The sequence below is a fragment of the Hemitrygon akajei genome, chromosome 14 (genome assembly GCF_048418815.1).
Source record: "Hemitrygon akajei chromosome 14, sHemAka1.3, whole genome shotgun sequence".
Taxonomy (NCBI): Eukaryota; Metazoa; Chordata; class Chondrichthyes; order Myliobatiformes; family Dasyatidae; genus Hemitrygon; species Hemitrygon akajei.
Genome location: NC_133137.1, coordinates 79885813 through 79901463, shown reverse-complemented (window position 1 = coordinate 79901463; position 15651 = coordinate 79885813). Strand labels below are relative to the sequence as shown.

Below are 15651 nucleotides of genomic sequence, written 5' to 3'. Positions count from 1 at the left end.
TATTTCCTATTGCAAACTATAGCAAGTTTTTAGGTATTGCACTGTATTGAACTCAGCAGGTCAGGCAGCATCAATGGAAATGAATCAACTTTCAACGTTTCAACCCGAGACCCTTCACCAGGATCCATCAGTTGGAAAACATTCCTCCCGCAAACGGTGACAAAAACTAGAGGCCATAGGGTAGGGTGGAAAATGTTTAGAGGGGATGTGAGGAATTGATTGTGAACTAGGAATGAGAGGTTGAGGGAACACACACCAGTCCTCATGGAGGGACCTGCAGTGGAAAGGGCGAGCAGCCTCAAGGTTCTGGGAGTCAGCATCTCTGAAGATCTATCTTGGGCTTAGTATTTTGATACAGTTACAAAAAGAAAGTGCACCAGTGGCTACATTTCATTAGGAGTTTGAGGAGACTTGGTATGAAACCAAAAGACACTCACAAATTTCTACAGATGTACCGTGGAGAACTTTCTAACTGGCTGCATCTCCATCTGGTATTGAGGCACCACTGCACAGGAACACAAGAAACCATAGAAAATTGTAGACTCAGCCACCTCTGTCATGGGCACAACCCTCCCCACCATTGACATCTTCCATAAGTGATGCCTTAAGAAGGCAGCATCTATCTTTAAAGACCCTCACCATCTAGAACCAGGCCATCTTCTCATTACTACCATCAGGGAGGAAGTTCAGGAGCCTGAAGACACACATTCAATGTTTTAAGAACTGCTTCTTCTCCTTGACCATCAGATTTCTGAATGGTCCATGAACACCACCTCACGTTTTTTTTTCTGTTTTTGCACTTTTTTTAATTTCCTCTTGTAACTTGTAGTAATTGTGTATTGCACTGTACTGCTGCCACAAAACAGCACATTTCACGGCGTACATCAGTGATAATAAACCTGATTCAGAACTTTTTCACCTGGAGGTGACTGCAATCAGGAACGCACTGACAGAGGGGTTGTTGGGGAGTTGGTGGCAGACATTCTCACAAGTATCTGGTCGCACACTTGAATTACCAAAATAGAGAAGTCTTCAAGTGCTGGTAAAAGGGGGTTAGATGGCTGGAATAGACAGAATAGGCTGAAAAGTCAGTTTCTTACTGTATTACACTGAGGAAATCCTCCTTGGTGTCTTAAATAGATCTCTTTTTTTCCAGAAACCACACCTCCCACCAATTTATGGGGGAGAGCCCTTTTAGCATCTACCCATTAACACAAGGGATTCGGCAGATGCTGAAAATCCTGACTAATATACGGAAGATGCTGGAGGAACTCAGCAGATCAGGCAGCATCTAGGGAGGGAAATGAACGATTGACATTTCAGCCCAAGACCCTTCATCAGAGCCCCCCAAAACTTTGTGTTTTTTGAGGTGACCTCTTGTGCTTTGCCACCTCCAACTGCTCAGCTAGCAAGTCAGTCCTTTCACGTAAGAAGTCAAATGAAACTATGATTCTACCCCTCTATTTCTGGAATGAAAATTTTTTGGGTTTGTTTTGCTTTTTTTTATCTCAGGTTCATCTTAGCAAGCTGGACATGTTCAAAAATATGCCGGAGATTCTATATCATGTGACAACAGACAGACTGACACAGATTCACGCCTGCAGATACCCCAGGGTACTGTAACTTCAACAGATTTTACCTGAATTATTCCTTATTTCTCTGACCACCTGTCCCTACATGATTGGTAGAAAAATAGAGGGCTATGTGGAAGAGAAAGGTTCGATTGATCTCGCAGTAGGTTAAAAGGTAGGAATGACATCATGGGCCGAAGGATCTGTACTATCCTGTAACGTTCCATGTTCTGTATCCCTTCCTGGCTAGGGTTCAAATTTACATTTACGCTCACACCTGCTGGATAACCGTTTGGGATGTGACACATGCGATATAAATGCAGGCTGTTGTTAGTTAGTGCATGTGGTGGCTGAAGGGTTTATTGGTTCATTATTATTAACTGTACCGAGATACAGTGGAAAAACCTGTCTCGCATACTGTTCATACAGATCAGATCATTACACAGTGCATTGAGGTAGAACAAGGTAAAACACCAACAATGCAGAATAAAGTGTAACAGCACGTAAACCATAAAGTGCAAGATCATAATGAAAGAGACAGTGAGGCCAGGAGTCCATCTTATTGTACAAGAGTCCATTAACAGCTAGTTAGAAGCTGTCCTTGAGCCTGGTAGTACATGCTTTCAGAGTTATTTATCTTCTGGAGTGGGGAGCAGGAAGTATGTCTGGGTGAGGCCTTTGATAATGTTGACTTCTTTACTGAGGCAGGGAGAAGTATAGATGGAGCCCATAGAGGGACTCCTATGATGTGCTGAGCTCTGTCCTCCACTCTCTGCAGTTTCTTGCGTACACATGTAAAAACAACCAAAAGCAGGTCAACAACAAAGTGCAAGATCATAACTAGTTAGATTGTGAGGCCATTAGTCCAGTGCACTGTACGAGAGGTCCATTCAGGAGCCAATGGGATAGAAGCTGTCCTTGAGATTGGTGATGTGTGCTTTCAGGCTTTTGTATCTTCTGCCCGATAGGAGAGTTGAGAATGTCCAGGGTGGGTGGGGGTCTTTGATTCCGTTGGCTGCCTTGCTGACACTGCGAGAAGTGTAGATGGAGGGGAGGCTGGTTTCCGTGATGTCTGTGTCCACAACTCTGCTGTTTCTTGTGGTCACGCGCAGAGCATGCCAGGTTGTGATGTATCTGGACAGAGTGCTTTCTCTGGTGGTACACTCCGTGAGGGTATCTGGTTTTACTGATAATGTTCAAGGTCAAGCACCTCACCTTCCAGTTTGTGTATTGGTGTTTTTGCCAGGATGAACTCTTTGGTCGCGGAAACAGACTTCCATGCGGAATCAAGGCCAAGGATGGGACTCCGCTTCGTATCATCTCCATCAAACCTTCCACAATGTGGTTTGGGGAAAGGATGAAAAGAACCAATGTCATTGTCAGGTGAATATACAGCAGCAGCTTAACGCATCGGGTGTCTCTGGGCCTGTTCTCAATAGAGCTCAGAAGAATGAGGAGGGATCTCGTTGAAAGCTCTCAATTACTGAAAGCTCTCGATAGAGTGGACGTGGAGAGGATGTTTCCCATGGTGGGAGAGTCTAGGACCAGGGGGCGTAGCCTAAGAATAGAAGGACATCTTTTCGAGCAGAGAAGAGGAGGAATTTATTGCCACAGACAGCTGTGGTGGCCAAGTCACTGGGTATATCTGAAGTGGAGGTTGATAGGTTCTTGATTAGTAAGGGCGTCAAAGATTATGGAGAGAATGGGAAAGAGAGGGAAAATAAATCAGCCCATGATGGAATGGTGGAGCAGACTCTATGGACCGAATGGTCTAAATCTGCTCCTGTATCTTATGGACTTCTGGTTCCAAATCTAAAACTTGTACGGTCCATTGGATTGTTTTGCTGAACGCTGGAGGTTAAATCATGCGGGGTGATTCACGGGAAGTATTCAGTTTTTGCAGAAAACTTTCTTTGTACAGGTTTTTGGGGTGGATGGATTTCTACAGACTGTTCAACTTATGGCCTATGTTTGCTGAGCTGAAGGTGAATCCTGGCGGCAGAAGTTGGTTGGCTGTTCAGAGGGAAAGTGTTGCTGGAAAGCTACATATATACAACCAAACAAAACAAAGTTCCTCCGGACCACAGTGCACCCACAAGACGTATATCACACACAGCGCAGAAAACAAAATATTACCATAAATAAGTTAATCAAATATTTTAATTTGCATGCGTATAGTACACAGCACAGGTAAACAGTATAGTAAGCAGCTCAGTATCCTAGTGATGAGATCTCCGTGGTGGCAGGGTATTTGTTAGTCTCACAGCCTGAATATGTTACCCAGTCTGGCAGTCCTAGTTCTGATGCTCCTGTATCTCCTTCCTGACGGTAGTGGGTCAAAGAGATTGTGTGGTGGGTGGTAGGGATCCTCAACAATGCTTCGGTGAAAAACAGCTTCAAAAATCTAACACTTCATTGTTGACTGTGAGCCATCTCTCCCCACCCCTCCCCCCAAAAATAATCCCAGTAAAACTGAAAATTGACAAGATAAAGCTTTGTTCTGGTGTAAATTACCCAGAAATTCCTAAGCAGATGGTGCTTTCACTTGAACAACTTGAAAAACCACAAACCCTCGTGCGGACTTTGTTTTGAGGTTGAGACTGTGCCCCTCGATATGGGAGTCAGTATGAACAAGCAATCTGGAGTAACGACTTTCATGACCTCTGCACCACTGCTGAGGTCTCATAGGAATAAAGGTATTATGAAGATCAGCTTTATTTGTCACAATTACACCGAAACGTCCAGTGAAATGTGTCCTCCGTGTCCACGACCAACACCGACCAAGGTGTCCTGGGTGCACCCCCTCCCCCAAGTGTTGCCACGTTTCCGGTGCCTACACAGCGTGCCCATAACTCACCAACCCTAACCTGTACGTCTCTGGAACGTGGTAGGAAACCGGAGCACCCGGAGGAAACGTCCACTGCTACTCACCACCTACCACTCGGCAGGAGTTAGAGAGGGGGGAGTTGCTTTTGCATTAGATCGCCAAACCATGCCAGGATTCTGAATGTTGCAAGAAATCTGCAAAATAGTCCTTTATACTGGTAATGATAAAGTGTTTGTACATGCCTGGCCTGGTACGCTGCTAGCATTTAGGGCAGCGATGAAGGTCCTCTGTCTTTAGCAGTGTTCAATGCTTCCTTCATCGTGTCAGTAGCTTCCCCATTCAGCTTTTCACTGCCATTGGCCATACAGATCCCAGATGGAGACTCAGGAATACCATCGCACTCAGATGGAGAAGAATTCTTCATTGCTGTTTCGTTACAATTTTGTTTTATCAGTCCCGGTTGTTGATCTGGAGGGAGTGGTGAACCACTCTTAGTCTGACCTCTACCCTTTGACCTGGATGATCCTACCAAGAGCCAAAGCATAAAGCCCTGACTCCAACCAGCATAGCTGTCTGGGGCATTGAGGCATGCAAGACTCCAAACCCTATGACAAGGTTATGGTCCTCTTGGAGGGTTTATACAGACCCGAAGATATGTACGGTGAGAGGGAGCAAGTTCAAAGGAATTACATAAGGCAAATCTTTTATTTAAGCATAGAGTGAAGGGTGGTGCCAGAGGTGGTGTTGGAGCTAAATATGATGGCGGTGTTTGAGAGGGTCTTGGATAGGTTGGCAAATATGCAGGGAATGGAAGGATATGGACATTGTGTAGGCAGAAGGGATTAGTTTAGTTAGGTATTTATTCACTAGTTTAATTCAATCAGTACAACATTGTGGGCTGAAGAACCTGTTCCTCTCTACTGTTCTCCTTTCTCAAAGACATAAAAGTCAAGTTGATTGTCATCGGCACAAGTCCATGTCTGCACAGGTGCATTGAAAAACTTGCTTGCATCACAAGCAGTATCAGATAAGCAGCATTCACAACAAAAGCATAAATTATACTTACATTTTTTTATAAGGAAGGTCACAACTAGAATTTAAAAAAAAACACAATCCATTCTGTACATGAGATGTTTATTCTGGAAACCGCCTTGCCTGAATGCTGTTTAACCGGTCGGTCTGTGTTGTTCAGTCAGTTCACAGAATTGAGAAATCTGCTTGATTTTAAACACAGCCATTCACTTACTGTGCTTGTTGTTTTCAGGACTGGGGAGAGTTCATACCGGGCCTGCTTCTCATTTCACTCCTCATTCAGCGAGGTAATGAAGAAAGATCTTTAAATTTCAAATTCATTTATCGTCCCTAAGACACTTTGTGCATCAGAAATGGAAGTAGGACTGTCACTCACCCCCTTAAGAATATGCCACCAATTAATCAGGGTGTGACTGATGCTAGAAATCCAGAGCAACGCACACCCACACAAAATGCGTGGAGGGACTCAGCAAGACAGGCAGCTTTTACAGAGAGGAATAAACAGTCAACACTTCAAGCTGAGACCCTTCTTCAGGACTGGAAAGGAAGGGCGGAGATGTCAAAATAAGAAGCTGGAAGGGGGGGAGGGGAAGGAGAACAAGCTAGAAGGTGACAGGTAAAGCCAGATGGGTGGGGGTGGGGAGTGGGGATGAAGTAAGAAGCTAAGAGGTGATAGGTGGAAAAGACGAAGGGCTGGAGAAGATGGAATCTGATAGCAGAGGAGAGTGGACCATGGGAGAAAAGGAAGGAGGGGGGGCACCAGGGTGAGGTGATAGACAGGTGAGGAGAAGAGGTCAGAGTTGGGAATGGAAGAGGGGAGGGGGAGGGGAAAAGTTATTGGAAGTTGGAGAAATTGGATGTGGAGAACAGATGGTGACTGTTCTGTTATTTTCTTGCCTGTCCCTGTAATCGAAGACTCATTCATAGACTGAAAATCTTTTCTACTCATTCTTGAATAAAATGACTCCACTTTCACTGCTCCTTAGAGAATTGTTATACTTGTCCGTGCCTTGTGGCACATTGGGCAGCAACCTTGCCATTTCTTTAGCATTTTGTCTTTTTCTTTTATGAGGCTAAGTTGTTAGCTCGATGCTCAACCCAGCACAGATGGAAAGTGTGCAAAGAGTTGGCCGGATTTGAACCCAGATCCACTCACCTAGGAGGCTGGTGCTGATATTGACTACACCATCAGCTGGCAAGGTTAGAGAATATAGTCTCTGTACTCCACAGAATAAATTCCTCCTCCCTTCCTCAAATTTCTGTATTGTAGGGCTCTGTGGAAAGAACAGAGATGTCAAGAGAATCTCTTTAGAACAGAGATGAGGAGGAATTCCTTTAGCCAGAGGTTGGTGAATCTGTGGAATTCAATGCCATGGACAGCTGTGAAGGCCTAGTGATTGGGTATGCTTAAAGTGGAAGCTGATAGGTTCTTGATTAGTCAGGCCAAGTTATGGGGAGAATAGGGTTGAGAGACGTAATAAGTCAGCTCTGTGGCAAGGGTTTCCAACCTTTTTTATGCCATGAACCAATACTATTAAGCAAAGGGTCTGTGGACCCTGGGTTGGGAAACACCTGCTCTGTGGGAAGCTATGGAAAAGGTGACCCTTTTTCTGAAAGCATATTCTTAATTCTAGAACATTAATTTTCATGTTAGTCTAACTTGGAATTGTTCTTCGTGTTTCCATTGAGCTGTTTGTATAGTCAAGTGCTCATGGTTATATCCGGCAAGTGTTGGATTCTGATGTTTTGATTAAGAAGTCATAAAACTTACTGCTTTGCGATCATTTTAAGGGAGCAAAAAAATTGGAAAGGGCGAGCAGCAAGAGTCCAGTAGCAAAGGCAGAAAATAACAAAGCGAAGATGGCAAGCCAAAGTGTTTTGCTCTTTTACCACAGATAACAGACATTCCATTCAAATTTGTAGATAGAGTTCACCAATCGCATTCTAAGTACATTTAATATCAAAGACTGTATAAATTATATAGCCTTGAGATTTGCTTCCTCACAGGTAGCCACAAAGTGAGAAACCTGAAAGAACCCAATTTAAAAAAAAGAATTAAAATAAAAGACCAATACCCAATGCACAAGAGAAAAAAACACAAATCATGCAAACAACTGAAGTGAGTAACAGCAATTCGAACCAAAATTGAGTCCTCAGATCCGCAACCTGGAGTAGGCCCAAAGCCTTGCTTATCAGTTCATCATATTTGCGGGCACAGAGCACAACAGCTGGGGCAATCTTCATACCCGTAGCACCGTGAAGAGAGAAGTGACAGTCATGGAGAAGGAGCAATATCAGCTCTAGTCCCAGATCCCGGCACTCTCTTTTCTGTCTAAACTTCTGTTTAAATTGATGAAGCAACAGAACAGCAAAAGGCTCTGGAACCCTGGAGAGAGGAGTGAAGATCGTGGACAGTGAGCAAAATTGGCTCCTGCCTCCATTCTAGGCCAGCATTAAATTTTCTAAGCAGCGTATCATACCTCGCACTAGGACCCGGGCACAGCTGCAGCAAAAGGCTCAGGGCCTAGACCGTGCCGCCCAGGGACTCGCTGCAGGCCCAGATTTCACCACCCAGCCTGAAGCTGCTCTCAAACTCTTCAAATCAGCTCAGCACCCAGAGTGATCCAACCACGCATCCGGGCCAGTCGTACGGGCACTGAAACTCCTCCACCCTGACTTCTCCTCTTGGCACCCAGAGCAATCCAATCTATCACCCAGACCAATTGTATGGGCATCGAAGCTCCACTGTCCTGATTTCTCTCTGACTGGCTCACTCCATCTGCAACCCACCATCCCCCGAACTCGCCTCGCCAGCAGTCCCCCAATCGCTCTTCGCGGTGATAATTTTACGGAATTTACCTCAGAAAAAGTATTTCTAGTGATGTTTTTAGTCAGATTTCTTAACTTTTTGACCACCAGAAAGCTGTTGCATGCATTTGGTAGAGCCATCGTAACCGGACGTTGGGATCAGATAGCCCCTATTCAAATAATATGATGCGCTAGAAGTTTCCAGAATAACACAAAGAACTGTACCCACTAGGAAATGCAAAAAACAATTTATGCACATTGACAAAATACAAGTAGGCATCAGAAATTTCAAAACACAAAGAAAATAACAATTTTACGGTCCAATCGAACACTCGGAATTAGTGGGGAGGTGGGCGATGAGTTGGAAATGTCCCTTCTGTAGGTCTTCACCAGCCACCAGTGAGCAGCTGGACCAAAGATAAAGCTCAGTCCAAGATTATCCACCTCTGACGCTGCTCCAGATGAATGGTCTCGACCCGATACATTGACTGTCCATTTCCCTCCTATAAATGTCGCCTGGCCTGCTGAGTTCCTCCAGCTTTTCAGAATCAGTTTTAATATCACCGGCTTATGTGTTGTTAAGCAGCAGCAGTACAATGCAATACATAATAATAAAAACTAAATTATAGTAGGTACGTTTATTTAAAAAAAATAAATAGGTAATGCCTAAAAGAGAGAGAGAAAAGAAAAAGTAGTGAGTTAGTGTTCATGGGTTCATTGTCCCTTCAAAATCAGATGGCAGAGGGGGAGACCTGAATCGTTGATTGTGTGCCTTCAGGCTCCTGTACCTCTTCCCTGATGGTAACAATGATAAAAGGGCATATTCAAGGTCCTTGATAGATAGATAGATAGATACTTTATTCATCCCCATGGGGAAATTCAACTTTTTTTTCCAATGTCCCATACACTTGTTGTAGCAAAACTAATTACATGCAATACTTAACTCAGATAAAAATATGATATGCATCTAAATCACTATCTCAAAAAGCATTAATAATAGCTTTTAAAAAGTTCTTAAGTCCTGGCGGTTGAATTGTAAAGCCTAATGGCATTGGGGAGTATTGGATGATGCATGCTCTCTTTTCGAGGCATCACTCCTTGAGGATTTCAGTGCCCATGATGGAGCTGACTGTGTTTACAACTTTTCTCAGCTTATTTTGATCCCGTGTAGAGGCCCCTTCATACCAGATGGTGATACAGCCAGTTAGAATGTTCTCCACGGTACATCTGTAGAAATTTGTGTGTTGCTCTAGATTCCAGCAGCTGCACTCTCTGAAAGGAGCCTGTTAGCTTGTTTTAGTCAGATAATGGTATACAGGAACATGGAGCAAATATTTCTAAGTATTGAATCATATTTCCTCTTGCTTTTCTGTGTAATTATGTATGGCATACTAACAAGCATTTCACTGTATCTCAGTACTTGTGACAATGTGACTGGACTGTCCACCCCCTCTCCCGTAAACCCAGTAAAACTGAAAAATGACTATGCTTTGTCCTGGTGGAAATTACCCACCAATTCCTAAGCAGATGGCACATTTACTTGTACAACTTGAGAAACCACAAACTCTCATGTGTACTTTGTTTTGAGGTTGAGACTGTGTCCCTCAATACGGGAGACATAACAAACAAGTGATCTGGAGTAATGCTTTTCATGACCTCTGCACCGTTGGTGGGGTGTCTTAGAGAAAAAGATATTTTAAAAATTAGCATTAATTGTCCACACGTACATCAAAACATAGAGTGAAATGTGCTGTTTGTATCAAATCAAATCAGCGAGGATTATGCTGGGCAGCCCACAAGTGTCTTCATGCTTCTTCACCAACATAATATGCACACAGCTCACTAATCCTCACCGGAATATCTCTGGACTGTCGGGGGTAGGGGGAAGTGGAGCACCCGGAGGGAACCCACATGGTCACAGGGGGACATGTAAACTCCATAAAGACAGAGGCAGGAATTTAACCTGATCAGTGATGTCTCGTGCTGTTAAGCGATGTATTAACCAGTAGGCCACAGTGCCACCTCTCCTCCCTGTGATCTCGAACATGTTTACATTCTTTTTTCTCTTTTACCTTCCCTCTCATTCCTCCCTTTGCTGCCAGATTAAGGATTTCATCTCGTACATTCAACCTGTGACCATCTATCCGAATGTGGTTCCCATTGGCAAGACGTATGAAGAGACTAGGGAGTTGTGAGTAGACCATTTGATGTCAGCTCGGTGTTTGTGAATGAACTTCACTCCTTTAAAATGTCATTTTTCTTTGCTTAAAAATCTTAATGTCTGCAAACCCATAAACACTACCTCATTCTTTCTTCCTTCAGAATCTGAATCGGGTTAATATTATTAGTATGTGTTGTGAAATTTGTATTTGCGGCAGCAATACAATATAATACAAAATAATAGAAAAAATGTGAATTACATTGTGTGTGTATATATAATATATATTTGCACATATGTAATCAGCTAAATTAAATAAATAGTGCAAAAACAGAAATAAAAATGTACTGAGATCGTTAGTGCTCATGGGTTCAATGTCCATTCAAAAATTTGATGGCAGAGGGGAAGAAACTGTTCCTGAATCATTGAGTGTGTGTCTTCAGGCTTCTGTACCTCCTTCCTGATGGTAGCAAAACTTGGGCTGGGTGATGGGGTTCCTTAATGATGGATACCAGCCCCTTTCTTTTCTGGATTCTAGCTTCTGCCCCCTTCCTTTCTGATGAAGATCTTGATTGAAATATTTATTCATTTCCATAGATGCTGCCCAAACTGCCGAGTTCTTCCAGCACTTTGTGTGTGTTGCTCTTGATTTCTGGCATCTGCAGAATCTCTTGTGTTTATAAGAAGCTTCCTAAGGTGTAGTTGCTGAACACACTTAAAGGTGGAGGGGGAGATGGGAGGTATAAAGGAAAGGGGAGGGGTGAGATACGAGCCCTAAGTGATGGGTGGGCCAAGGAGAGTTTAAGGATGACACCTTCACCACCACCTCATCCCACGTAGTTTCTAACTCTACCTGCCCTCCAATGGGGACTGGGTAGTTGTCATGGACATGATGGGTTGAGGACCTGTTTCTCTGCTGTACAGATCTGAAGGAAGGTGGAGATGTCAGAAATCTTTGTCTTCTTCCAACTTTCATTTTCTCAGCTCCTGATGAAAGGTCTCGCCTGTTTATTCCTCTACATAGATGCTGCTTGACCTGCTGAGCTCCTCCAGCATTCCGTGTTTATAATTTCGCGTTGTATAAGACTGGGATAGTAAACCTGATTCTGATTCTTAAGCTGAATTTTAAAGAAAACTTGATTTATCTTGCATCTTTAATGCAGTGCACCATCTCTGAGATGTTGGCTGGTCACAGAAGGAGATACTGAGTTGGGTTTTGAAGAACAGCTGACGAAGAGAAAGAAGTGGGAAGGTTTAGGGACGAAATCTAAGTGTGGCAACAGAGGGTGCGGTCACTAAGGGTAGAATGATTCCAACTGAGATGAAGGACGAAGAGGAGAGCAAACTGGCAGTTACTAGACCTGTTTGGAATGGAATGTGACCTAGTACTAGTGTAAACAAGACTTCTAACAATGGTCGCGGTTTCTAAGGGTGCTGTCAGGACTTATGACTAAGAGGTTTGTAACGCTGTTGCTGGGATTCAGGACTGAATGGTTGGGCAGGTTGGGACTTCTCTGATTGAAGCATAAGAGGATAAGGGATGATCTTATACAGGTGTATAAACTCATGAAGGGCAGAGACAGAATTAGTATAGGTTTATTGTTGTCACATGTACCGAGGTACAGTGGAAAACCTGTCTTTCATATCCTCTCTCCCCCCTCTCTCTCGCACACCCTCTCTCTCGCACACCCTCTCTCTCGCACACCCTCCCTCTCGCACCCCCCGTCTCTCACCCCCCCCTCACTGTATGCAGCTTCACAAGAAACTAATATAATTAGAAATTCCACTGAAGGAGACATATAATGAGTAATTATTTGAGAGGACGAACCAGGGTAGGATAGTGAATGTAGGGTACCGAGGAGTGTGGTAGAACAGGGGGATCTGAGAGAACACATCCATAATTCCTTAAGTGTCATCACAGGTCAACAGGATTGTGAAGAAAGCTTTTCGAGATTTGAGAGTCATCAGTCACATACACATCGAAATCTACAATGAAATGCTTTGCTAGCATTAATAACCAACACAGCCTGAGGATGTGCTGGGGGCAGCCTGCGTGTGTCGCCATGTTTTCAGTACCACCACCACATGTCCACAATGTTCAGATTTTGGCTCATTGGCCTTCATAATTCTAAGTATCGAGCACAGGAGTTGGATGTTATGTTGAAGTTGTGTAAGATGTTATTGAAGCGAAATTTGGAGTATTGTGTGCAGTTCCAGTCACTTACCTGCAGAAAAGATATCAATAAGATTGAAAGAGTGCAGTGAAAATTTACAAGGATGTTACCAGGACTGTGGGTCTGAGTTGTAGGGAAAGGTTGAATAGGTTGGGACTTTATTCCCTGGAGCACAAGAGAATGAGGGGAGATTTGATAGAGGTATACAAAATTATGAGGGATATAGAAAGGGGTAAATGCAAGCAGGCTTTTTCCACTGAGGTTGGGTGAGACTAGAACTGGAGGTCATGGGTTAAAAGTGAAGTGTTTATGGAGGACATGAGGGGAACTTCTTCACTCAGAGGATTTGGAGTGAGCTGGAAGCAGAAGTTGTAAATGTGGGTTTGATTTCAACATTTAAGAGAAATTTGGATAAGTACATGGATGGAAGAGCTATGGACTGGATGGCAGAAGATGGGACAAGACAAAACAGTTTGGAATAGACTGAAAGGGCCTATATTTGTGCCGCGGTGCTCAATGACTTTATAACTAACTCTAAATGCAGTATAACTTTCCAGCTTTTAGTTGGCTCACTGAGATGTCCTGTAGATTGTTTCTTGTTGCAGATAAAGCATCTGTTCTCTCCTGTGTAGTGAGCAGCTTTTACTTGGAGGGTAGTAACATTGAATGGACTTTGACATCAGTGGTCGTTCTGTTGCTTTTAATTGTGATACATTTTCTTTGTCTTTTGTTCTTCAGTTTGAAAACATTTTGCAGAAAGGGATCAAGGCAGGAAGCCACATACAGGCCACTGGGAAAGCTGAAAAGGTCGAGGCAGAATCTCTTAAATCAAGAAGGTATGTGCATCGGAACATCTGAGCCCAAACAATGAGGGGGTATAATTTTAAGCTGATTGGAGGAAAGTATAAAGGGGGATGTCAGAGGTAGGTTGTTTTACACAGAGGGTGATGCGTGTGTGGAACGCATCATCATTATGTCCTGTATTGTATGTGGGCGATCATGGTCTTTCCATGACCATGATTGTTACTGACAAATTTTTCTGGAGAAGTAGTTTGCCATTGCCTTCTTCTGGGCAGTGCCTTTTCAAGATGGGTGACCCCACTCATTATCAATACTCTTCAGAGATTGTCTGCCTGGCATCAGTGGTCACATAGCCAGGACTTGTGATATGCACCAGCTGCTCATATGACCATCCACCACCTGCTCCCATGGTTTCACGTGACCCTGATCAGGGAGCTAAGCAAGTGCTACATCTTGCCCAAGGGTGACCTGCAGGCTAGCAGAGGAAAGGAGTGCCTTACATCTCCTTTGGTAGAGACATATCTCCACCCCACCTCCCCGTGTGGAACGTAAGTCTCGCAGAAGAGTGATGTAGTGTTCATGAGTTCATGGACCGCTCAGAAATCTGATGGCAGAGCGGAAGAAAAGTTATTTGTGCCTTTTTAACTTTGGAAGTGGATGACACAAGTCAATTGGTTAGTAAAGGAGGAATATGGCATGCTTGCCTTTACTAGTTGAGGCATTGAGTTGCAGAGTCAGGAAGTTACGTTGCAACTTTACAAAACTCTAGTTAGGGTGTAGCTGGAGTATTGCCTTCAGTTCTGACCACCCCATTATGGGAAGGATGTGAAGGGTTTGGAGAGGGTACAGAAGAGGTTTACCAGGATGCTGCCTGGATTAGAGAGCATGAATTATAACAATAGATTGGACAAACTTGGGTTGTTTTCTCAGGAGCAGCAAAGGCTGAGGGGAGAGCTGATGAAGCCCATATCGAAAGAAATGGCAGATGAACTTAAGTATTTTGCGTCAGTCTTTGATGTGGAAGACACTAGCAGTATGCCAGAAATTCACGAATGTCAGGGAAAAATTGAGTGTAGTTGCTATACTAAGGAGAAGGTGCTTGGGAAGATGAAAATTCTGATGGTAGGCAAGTCACCTTAAAATGGTAGCTGTGGAGATCATGGAGGTATTGGTGGTAATCTTTCAAGAATCAATAGATTCTGGAATGGTTCTGGAGGGCTGGAAAATTGCAAATATCACTCTACTCTGTAAGGGAAGAAGGCAGAAGAAAGGAAATTATAGGCAGTCAGCCTGACCTCAGTGGTTGAGATGATTTTGGAGTCTACTGTTAAGGATGTGATTTTGGGGGTACTTGGAGGCTCATGACAAAATAGACCATAGTCAGCATGGCTTCCTCAAGGGAAAATCTTGCCTGACAGATCTGTTGGAATTCTTTGAGGAAATAGACTGAACAGAAAGAAGAGAGTCAGTGGATGTTGTTCAGTTGGATTTTCAGAAGGCGTTTGACAAGGTTGCTGCACAGGAAGCTGCTTAACAAGATGAAAGTACATGATATAGGAAATAAACTTGCATAGATAGAAGACTGGCTGATTGGCAGGAGGCAAAGAGTGGAAATAAAGGGGCAGCTGGTTTGCTGGTAACTAATGGTGTTCTGTAAGGGTCAGTATTGAGACTGCCTCTTTTCATGTTATATGTCAGTGATTTGGATCATGGAATTGATGGCTTTGTGGCCAAGTTTGCAGATGATATAAAGATAGGTGGAGGGGCAGGTAGTGTTATGCAGATATGGAGATATGGATATAGAAACATAGAAAACCTACAGCACAATACAGGCCCTTCGGCCCACAAAGCTGGGCCGAATATGTCCTTACCTTAGAAATTACCTAGGGCTACCCATACCCCTCTAGTTTTCTAAGCTCCATGTACCTATACAGAAGTCTCTCAAAAGACCCTATCGTATCTGCCTCCACCACCATCGCTAGCAGCCCATTCCATGCACTTACCGCTCTCTGTGTATGAAACTTACCCCTGACATCTCCTCTGTACCCACTTCCAAGCACCTTAAAACTGTGCCCTCTCGTGCTTGCCATTTCAGCCCTGCTTGGAGAGTATGTTTCCAACAATGGTGGGGTCTAAGACCAGAGGGTGCAGCCTCAGAATAGAGGGACGTCCATTTAGAACAGAGATGAGAAACAACGTCTTTAGCCAGAGGGTGGTGAATCTGTGAAATTCATTGCCACAGACGACTGTGGAGGCCAAGTCATTTGGTATATTTAAAGA

General features: G+C 43.8%; 1 protein-coding gene across 7 annotated transcripts in view; it reads left to right on the top strand.

The window, feature by feature from the left end:
• dclre1c (DNA cross-link repair 1C, PSO2 homolog (S. cerevisiae)) overlaps window positions 1-15651 on the top strand; it is a 102013-nt gene that overhangs the window by 74973 nt on the left and 11389 nt on the right. For 5 of the 7 annotated variants that reach the window (XM_073066441.1, XM_073066439.1, XM_073066443.1 and 2 more), the window contains 5 exons: window positions 1513-1614; window positions 2818-2954; window positions 5663-5717; window positions 10341-10429; window positions 13309-13406. In XM_073066441.1, coding sequence (XP_072922542.1) covers window positions 1513-1614; window positions 2818-2954; window positions 5663-5717; window positions 10341-10429; window positions 13309-13406 — 481 coding nt within the window. The remainder of the gene's footprint in view (window positions 1-1512; window positions 1615-2817; window positions 2955-5662; window positions 5718-10340; window positions 10430-13308; window positions 13407-15651) is intronic. The other 2 variants (XM_073066440.1, XM_073066445.1) reach the window with 2 other exon arrangements.